Raw genomic sequence first — 9,605 nt, 5'->3', positions numbered from 1 at the left:
CCGCTGAGGCTAGTTGGGCCAGGTGGTTCCAACACTCTGCCTGCAAGGTTCCACTGCACACAGCCACCCAGGTGGGGCCTGCAGACTGCTAAGACATGCTTCTGCCCTGTACACCGCCACTTATAAAAACACAAGGGCCTCTTTCTCACTGGGAAAGTGATCAACCCCCAATCTCGGTTCCTGTTCAAACCCACTCCCAGAGGTTAAAGGCTAGTTATTAAGGCAGTTTAAGAAATGGACATTCCTCTCGCTCCTCGGATCCTTTCTGTGTTCTGCCAACCCCAAGGCAGCAGAGAGGGGCGGCAGGGGTGGTGGAGATGCCAGGGAGGCGGCCCCCTCCTGCCAGGCCCTGCTTTCCCAGGACGGTCTTCGGGATGGCCTGGAGCGCCCCTCCGCCGCCCTCACCACCTTTCTTTGGAGAAGGCCTCAGTCTGCACGAGATCGCCAGGGTGCTCGGCGATGCACGCGCCGTTGAGGTCGCCCAGTTTATTGTCCGGCAGGTCCTCGGGCTTGGTGCAGAGCTTCAGGGCGCGGGAGATGAACACGTCCAGGTCGAACTGGGGGCTGGCGCCCCCGTCGATGGGGGCCCGACGGCCGGGTGGGGAGGCCGACAGGCGGCGCTCGGGGCCGTCGGGGGGCGGGCTGGCGCGCTCGGGGCCGCCCTGCGTGCTCTGGACCCACTGCGCGATCTCCAGGAAGAGGCTGGCGGGCTCTTCGTCGCGCGCCCCCGCGTCCGCCGCCCCCGCGGCCACCGCGGCGGTGGGGGGCGCCCCGGCCGCCTGCTTCCAGTGCGACAGGTCCAGGATGAGCTTGGGCTCCGAGTAGTGGTGCGGCTTGTTGTCGCGCCACAGCAGCTTGTCCAGGTAGGACGGCGACCCCACCTTGTAGTCGCAGGAGCGCCCGTAGTCAGCCTCGAAGGCGCGCTCCATGGACGAGTGCGACTGCTCCAGGAAGCGCTCCGAGCTGCTCTGCGAGTCCTTGCGCGGGTCCACCTGCACGTCCTCTGCCAGCGGCGCCGAGCCCGCGCGCGGGTCGAGCTGCACCTCGCTCGCGTCCTGGTACCTGTCGGGCCGCCACTCCAGGTCCGACGACAGGCTCACAGGGTACCTGCAAGGGTAAGACAGGATGGCGATTGGACCCTTCCAACCGGGTGGGCTTTGTGGGGGGAGCCAACCCCCCACCCACAGGCCGGCTTTCCATTCCTTCCCAGTCTCTCCAGCTCCTTCCCTCACCTCCCAAGGTGGGAGGGTGAGAGAGGGTGATGGGACAAAGTAACATTGTTACTTTGCAAAGGGACATTGCCTTTCCAGGGCTCAGGCAGAAGGACTGATTGCCCGGCTTAACTCTTGTATCCTTTTTTTTTTTTTTTCTTTGGTATGCGGGCCTCACTGTTGTGGCCTCTCCCGTTGCGGATAACAGGCTCCGGATGCGCAGGCTCAGCAGCCATGGCTCACGGGCCCAGCCGCTCCGCGGCATGCGGGATCTTCCCTGACCGGGGCATGAACCCGTGTCCCCTGAATCCGCAGGCGGACTCTCAACCACTTGCGCCACCAGGGAAGCCCTCTCTTGTATCCTTTTGTATTCACTGAATATCCTACAAATATTTCTTGAGCGCTTGCTATGTACCAGGTGCTGTTCTGGGCATTACCAGACAGCAGGGAACAAAACAAAATCCCTCTCCTCATGTAATGGTACTTTCTAGTGGATGCACCTAGGCAGTGATCCTCAAACTGTGATGTGCACACAAATCACCTGGGGACCTTGTTGAAATGCAGATCCTGATCCAGTAGATGAGGTAGGGTCTGAGAGTCTGCATTTCTAACAGGCCCCCAGTGATGCTGATGCTGCTGGTCCCTGGCCCACACTTGGAGTAGCAGGGCCCTAATGAGGGCTTCACAGCCTTGGCTCAGATTAGAATCACTTGTGGGGGGGATTAAAAAGTTGCATGCCTGCCCCACATCTCCAATGATGATTCAGGAGGTCCAGGGAGGGGCCCAGCATCTGCGTGGTTTTCAAACCTCCCCAGGTGTTTCTAATTTCCAGCCAGGGCTAAGAATCCCTGCCATAGTGGATCTGGTTGGAGGCCCTGCAGCACCTTGCATAGATGCTGAGCAGGCAGGGCGTACTGAAAGATTACAGACCCCCTCAGGAGAGGCCAGAGATCCTTGGAATTCTGTCAACTGTCCTGCAGCCCTGAAGAGCAAAGTCCGCTAGCCAAGAGCAAAGGAAGGGCAGGTGGGCAGGCCATCAGCTTGGGCTGAGCCCTCCCTCCCTGTGCCAGGTGTTCTATGCAGAACTGAGGGGGCGGGGAGAGGCAGGGAGCCCAGGGGAAGCCTCAGGCAGCAGCCAGCCGCTCCTGAACGGGAGGCCTAGGGCTCACACAGGAAAAACCAAGGACAGGCAGGTTTGGCTGTGTGACTGGGCCGGCGGGCAGCTGCAGTCCACGCCTCGTGGTTTGCGAGGCACGGGAAGGTCCCACTTGTGCCCACCCTCCCAGTGATGCCATTAAGGTAGGAGTCACTCCTAGAGGTGAACGCTGCCTCCTCCCATGAGAGTCCTTGAAATTGCAGGGATTTCTAGGAGGAAGAACTTGTGAAGCCCGTCACCTTTGGCTGCTACACGCCAAGGGCCAGATGTAAGGTGTCTGCAGTCTCCAGGCAACCCTGTGGAGTGAGTGCTACCACCCGCTTCATAGACGAGGACACTAGCGTTCAGAGGTAAGCAGTTTGCCCAAAGCAGCAGGGCCTGTGGGAAGGGGTTTGTCATTGCCTTTGTCATCGGCCTTCCTCACGCAGGTGTGATGGGAGAGGTCGGGAGCGGAGGGGCACCAGGTTTAGAAGTGGTCAGAGTTGCTGGGCGGGGCCAAAGAGACCCTGCTACAGTCTTCCTGACACCAACGCCATGCCATAGCCATGACAAGCAGGGACAAACCCTGCAGAGCCAATGCTCCGTGCCCCCAGATCTGTGGAGTGGAGGACGAGGGGCTGCAGGAGCCACAGTCAAGGGCAGGGCTAGCATGGGGGTGGCAGAGGGAGAGTCTTCATTAATCTCTATTTGCTGGCAACTCTTGATAACAACAATCAACAACAACAAGCCAACAAATCTGTCCCGAAATAGCAACGTCGCCCTGACCCTCCCTTGGAGCCTCCTTAGTCTGAAACCCATCATCTCTGTCACTTATGTAACTAGCTGTCACATTCTCACAACAGCAGTGCTCCCACTTAGGCCCTCTCGGAGTCCTAGCTTCTAAGCCCTCGACTTCTATTTCTAAACTGAGCGGCTACTAGTGCTTCCTCCCAGAATTAGCAGATGGTGATGCCCAAATGTTTAGGTGCCTGATCTAGGAACATCAGAGCAGGAAGGGACCTAAGAGATCATTGTGTGCTTATGCGAAGATTGTCAAAAACTGTATCTTCTACCCAACTCTGATTCATTGGTAGTGACTTCCGGGTACACTGTGTTGAGAAGGATTCTGAGGCCTGGCTCAGTTTAGCCGGGAAGAGTCCTGTGATTGCTTAGCAGTGTCTGACACGGGTGCAGATTGGGGAGGGCCCCACATAGGCCAGGAATTAGGTGTGTGACACAATGCCAATCTCTAACCTCTCTGAGCTGTGGCATCCTCGTGTGTCAATGAGCAATAATAATAATGGTGCCCCTCTACTGGCATCTCAGGAGGTGCAAATGATGTGAACAGCATGAAGGTGTTGTGTGGTGGTAAATGTCACATTGTTTTCTTGTCTTGCGTTGCTGCATTTTGCTTTTCTGGGGAAAATTCCCAGCCTACTAGACGTGAGCTCTGGCTGTGGGTACTCATTAAATGCTTGCCCAACATTGTATGGAGCCCTGTGTGCAGTATACTCGGGGTGGGTTGGAAAGCTGGTGGTGACCGGTGTTGCACAAAGGCAGGCCCCTGACCACGCATGAAGGACATAGCTGGTCATCTACCAGGAATGTCTGGGGACAGGAGAGAAAGGCAGGAAGCTAAGCTGGGGAAAGCACCCTATGGGCTATAGAACTTGGGAGACAGAAGGAAAGGTCATGGAGGATCACAGGCAAATAGAAATGGGAGGACGGGGAGTGTGCGTTCCAGACTCCAGGGCTGGAACCGCACCTGTCCCAGTTGGAGAGCTGGCTCTGGTTGGCGGCCATCAGCAGGATGTCGTCAATCTCATCCTCTATGCGGAAGGGGTGCTGCGAGGTGGGCTCGTCCTCGGGGCAAGAGTACGGGCTCATGTAGGGATGCTGCAGCCCCATCTCGGCAGTCAGGCGATCCATGGGGTTAAAGGTCAGGATCTTCTCCAGAAAGTCGATGGCTGTGGAGAGCAGAGCAGGACAGGAAGGTCATTTGTGCCCTTTTGCCAAGCTGAGAATAAGACTCCTCAGCATGGGGACACCCCCTAGTGTTTGTACTTTTCCATTTGTAAAAGTACAAATGTTTCCGGATGTACAAATGTTTTTTGTACAACATTTGTACAAAAGTACAAATGTTTTCTGGATGTTTCCTTTCTCAGGATCCTCACCACAATCCAGGGACAAATTCAGAGCGGATGCTGCTTTTTGACTTCACTAATGAATTAATAGAGGTCCAGAGGGGTACAGTGACTTGCTCAAGGCCACCGTTGGTTACAGGAGGTCCAGGACTAGAACTCTGCCTTAGGCTGGATTTCCCCAGAGACAGGGAATGGGGTGGAGGTAGTTTATGTGGCAGTGATGCCAGGAAGCACCGGTAGGGCAATGGGGAAGAAGCCAGTAGAGGATGTGCCAATGAACAGTTCCTGCTGAGAGCCCCTGGGGCTCTGTTCCACTGGGTCCTCCAAGAGACAGCATGGGACACACCTCGGAGATGGTCCCACTCTGGGGGGGGGAAGCTGGGGTATCTCCGTCCCCACTCTCATTTGTCATGGGTTGAGTGCTACTGGAGTGGGTGGAGGACCCAGCAGCAAAAAGCCTCAGTGAGAACGGTCGCCGTGGAGCTAGGCGGGTGGGACAGAGCCTGACAGCCCAGGGCTCCTAAGTCCAGAGCCCTTTCTACCATATGTTGCTCCTGGGGGTTTGACAAATAAAGGCCATCTTCAAAGTATTTATCCCCTGGGCTGGAGCCCCCATGCTGTGCCAGGCAGTAACCCTTCAGTGGCTAGATCCAGGGGAGGACCTGGCAGCTGAACCTGGGCGTGGAAACGGACACTCAGGAGCCCCGTGTGGTGGCTATTTGCCAACCAGCATGAAGGTATATCAAGATGGCAGCAACCTGTAGGGCGTTGTGGGTGTGCACTGGCTGAACATCAGCTCCGCGCACAGGTGCCCTTTGTCCTGAGCGGGGGTAGGCACACCTGTCTGCCCTGTGAGCTCAGCCCCAGGTTATCTCAGGGCAAGTCCAGTCCGGAGGTTTGTATTCCTTCTCGGCACTGGAGGCTCCACTTAAATCATGGCTTGGCTAACCATGTTACAGCCCACATGGAAAAGGAGGAAAGCAGCTGAGCTCAAGGCCAGGCTTCTGTGCCCTCTGAGGGGCTCCCGGGTGGGCCTCAGCCTGCACCATTATCCCGCCCCTCACACCAGCCCTGGACCTCTCTGCAGAAAAATTCATCAGTGATTCAGGAAATCGATGGCTTCTGAAGGTCACTGGCCTCCCAGGAGGATGCATTTCTGCTCCATAATCCTAGACTGAAAGATCAGTTAAGCAGCAGTGACTCTGATCCCTCCCCAGTGCTCTGGGGCTCAGGGCATGCTTCTGGACCCAGGGCTGCAGACCTGAAAGAGAATCAGCCTCACAGGTTCCCAGGACTGGGAAGAATCAGGCAGTGCAGGGCCCAGCTCCAGGCTGGGCAAGTCTTTCCTTCTTTGGGCTCCCAGCTCCCCCCTCGGCCCCACCTACTACCCTGAACCTTTTGACGAGGAAGTGAGAGAGTTGGAGCTCTAAACATTGGCAGGCATCCTCACCATTATCATCATTATCAAGAAAGACCCAGCGAACCCTGACGTTGGAAAGTGCCAGCCCCGAAGGCCGCTCCACTGACTCTAGTAAGGATGGGAATCTCCCCTTCCCTGTCTCTGACAGCTGGTCCTCCAGCAGGTGCCCAGACACTTCTGGGAAGCCCAAGTGTTAGAAAATCCTGCCTTACAGCAAACCAAAATCTGCCCCTTTAACTCCTACCCTTGAGCCTCACCCCGCCCTCTCTGGTCCCCCCATGTCAGCATGCTCTCTCTTCCCCATGACTGTTCCCATCATGTTTCAAGGCAGCGGTCATGTCCCACGCAAGCCCCCTGTCCTCCTGGCACACAACTGGCCTACATCTCCTAGCCTCCCCCGCAGTTCGGTGTGGCCGTGTGACTGGGGCCAATGGAAAGGGGTTGGAAATGATGTGTGTACCCCGCTTCCAGGCCAGACCCATAGAAACCTCCTGCAGGAGTGTCTGCTCTCCCTTCCCCTGTCTTCGGCCGGAAGTTGGTGCCCTGCGGGTACGGGGGAGCCTTGAAAGCTACGATTGAAGATGTCACATGGCCGGCATCCCAGGCGTGACCCCCAGGTTCCCCCACTCTGTCTGAACTTGAGTTGAGCAGTGAATACACTGCTAGCGGGTAAGCCACAGAGACTTCAGGTTTATCGGCTACAGCGCTGGCTTCACCTTAACTCATAACCACACCGCCCCTCCTCCACCAACTCCTTTTCTCTAAGTTCAACCTCCCACATGTTTTCTTCGGTGCTTCTAATATAATGAGGCTTCTGTACAATTGTGTCACCTCTCTGTGGCCCCAGTGGATTCCCAGCTGGGCTTCTCAGAGCCCCAGGGATCCTCAGGAAGGATTCTCAGGGGCGTCTCTGGAGATCAAGAGGCAGGTGGGCAGGACCCCTCACCCCTCACCCCTGCTGCACCCAGAGGACTCCTTTCCCTGTTTTGTATATTAGATTTCCTCATCAGCTCTGTCATTTGTGATATGGTTTCTTCTTGTAAGTGGAGCTCAGAAGTGAACGCGCTGGCGTGGTCTCAGGCCTGCTCCCTTGTCCTGAACCTGTGGTGTGACGGCTGTCTCGGCTGCTGAGGGATGCAGTCCACCCAGACTATGTCCTTCGAGCCTCTGAGGGTGACAGCCAGAGAGGACTCCCACCTCTTCCCAGGCCTACGGGGCCTCAAATGGACAATCCAGGACAAACCGAGGGTCACCAACTGACTCTTATGGGCAGGTGGGCGTGATACCCTTTCTCCCACTGAAGTTTCATTTCAGCCATACCTGATTACCCTGAGGCCAGGCTGATTGGGGCCACTTTTCAAGCCCAGTGGCAGACAAGAGAATAGTGGTTGAAGCTGGCACATTGGGACGGTGAACATCTGTTCGGCTACAGGATCAAGTCTGTACATGTCAGCTGGGTATTCAGAGCCCTGCAGCCTCTTGGCCCTTCTCACCTATCCAGCTGCACTTCCTACAGTCAGTTTCCCACTGATCTGAGCCCTCACCAGTCCTCCAGGCCGGTTCTTTATCCCTCTCAGTGCTTGGTGGCTCTCCTCCCCTCCCCAAATACACAGAGCTCTCGTTAGCCCCTTAGGATGTGTTCCTTCATCTGCGCGCTCATCTCTGACGTGTACTCCATCTTCCCAGCTAGACCATCACTTATGTCTCTGATCTCTGCGAGACAGGCCCACCACGGTCAGAGCCAAGTCACCGAGGGACTGCTGTGCGTGTTGGTGGTTTGGGGGATGGGGACATGGGTGACACATCCCTGATCCAGAATTCCTGAGAATTCTGAACCTTGTGTCACATGGTGGGATTTCTACAGAGGCCTAGGAATCAAAGTAAATGTGGATGGGCTGAGTCTTAATTTGTGGGGAATCAGATTGCCCCCCTCCCTTACAGATGGGGAAACTGAGACAGATTGAATGGGGATCATGGCCAGAGAAATTGTTAGTCCAAGTTCTTGGTTTCTTGATGGGGAGGAGTGTGGCAGAGACAGCTAATTTGTACCCCATGTCTGTTCTCCTCTTTCATAGTAATGGACACAGAGTGGCAATGGAGTAAGTGTCCACTTCCCAGCCTCACTGCAGCGAGGTGGGACCATGTAACTAAGTTCTGGCCAACAGGACACGAATGGAGGTGAGGTGAAGTCAAGGGAACTGCCCTCCTTCCCCACCTTCCCCCAGCTTGTAAGGGCAACACCCTAAGGTGGCAGAAATACAGGACAGAAGGGGCTTGGGCCCTGGATGGCTGTAGAGCAGGTCTACCACATTGGCCCTAGACTATCTACTTTGGAGTATTATATAAGAGAGAAATAAACTTAACTTCTTTTTTCTTAAATGAGAAATACATGTTATGTAAGCTGTTGAGAATCTGGGTTTCTTTTACAATTGGCAAACCCATATCCTACCTGATATAGGGGTTTCCTAAGGGAGCCTCTAGCAGGTAGAAGGCTGGTGGCAATGTAACATCTCAGATGATGGAGCAACTATCCTATGCTAAGGGCTTTACAAATTCTATTTTACTTACTTGTCACAGTGACCCTGTGTGTCATGTATTATTATATCCATTTTACAGTTAAGGAAACTGAGATGCAGAGAAGTTAAGAAACTTGCCCAAGGCCAAACAGCTAGTCACCGGTGGAACTGGGAACTGGGCCTGGGTCTGGCTTTGAAGCTGATGAAACCATACCATGCCTTCCAGAGGGAAAAAATAAAGGGAGGTGGAAGAGAGGGAGGGAGGCAAGTGAGAAAGAAGGAGAAGGAAGCAAAATCAGTAGAGTATGGAGGACTAGCTGTGACCGCCTTGAGGGTGACCTGATGGCTGAACTCACTCTGGAAGTAGCGAGAGCAAATGCCCGCTGCCAGGGGTCCCCAGCTTCTGTGTCTAGGGACTCTGTTTGGTCCTTTTGGAAGAGACTGCCTGCCCCAGCCCCCAGGGTGAAACCAGAGAGCTGCCTCCAGGTGCTGGCTCGGCCGTCGGGCTCTGGTACCTTCGCTGTTCACTTCAGGGAGTAGCTTGCGCAGTGGCCTCTTCACCTCCCAGGTGCTGCTGACGAAGGAAGGCATCACCTTGAGCAGCTCGTCCTTGTCCTCCTCCCGGATCACAGGGATGGTCTCCAGGATGAGCTGCATCTGCTCCAGCTCGTGGGTCCCTGGGGAGGTAAACACCAGATGGTTGAGCATGCTGCCCACGTGGCTGGCGTGTGTGGAAGCTCCCGGGCTGCTCTAGGACCTTGGGACAGGGGGACCAGAGCTGGGCTGGAAGCCAGGGGACCTGAGTTCAGTCTGCCACTAACTTGCTGTGTGACTGTGGGCAAGTTGCTTGCCATCTCTGGGGCTTGGTCAAATGTAGAAAGAAGGGGTAGTCTCTGGGGCCCCATCCGTTCCCCTAGCGTTCTGTGCCTCTGGAATGGACCAGTCTCATATAGCCTGAGTCAGCCATCGCTAAAGTGATGGGAGCAGCCTGGCCCAAGGCTTTCCAAATGCTCTTTCCCATAGGCCTCTCTGTATGTCCTTTACTGGGCTGGGGAAGGAAGTGATTTTAAGGCTAGGAATGAGTCTTACCTTTCGGATTCCCATTCGGAGGAAAAAAAGTCAGGAAGAACAAATTAAGCTTGGGACGTGTCATGAGCACACTGCCTCTGTGCTCCTTTG

General features: G+C 55.4%; 1 protein-coding gene across 1 annotated transcript in view; it reads right to left on the bottom strand.

The window, feature by feature from the left end:
- Positions 1–401: 401 nt before the first annotated feature.
- Positions 402–9,605, bottom strand: part of MAPK4 (mitogen-activated protein kinase 4) — a gene marked incomplete at its 3' end in the record, with an annotated part of 74,338 nt that continues 65,134 nt past the window's right edge. The window contains exons 3-5 of the mRNA XM_079717305.1: positions 8,942–9,103; positions 4,112–4,313; positions 402–1,107 (exon numbers count right to left, since the gene is read on the bottom strand). Coding sequence (XP_079573431.1) covers positions 402–1,107; positions 4,112–4,313; positions 8,942–9,103 — 1,070 coding nt within the window. The remainder of the gene's footprint in view (positions 1,108–4,111; positions 4,314–8,941; positions 9,104–9,605) is intronic.

The sequence above is a fragment of the Hyperoodon ampullatus genome (genome assembly GCF_949752795.1).
Source record: "Hyperoodon ampullatus genome assembly, chromosome: 13".
NCBI lineage: Eukaryota > Metazoa > Chordata > Mammalia > Artiodactyla > Ziphiidae > Hyperoodon > Hyperoodon ampullatus.
The sequence above is the reverse complement of the archived record's forward strand: the minus strand, read 5'-3'. Positions and strand labels throughout refer to the sequence as shown.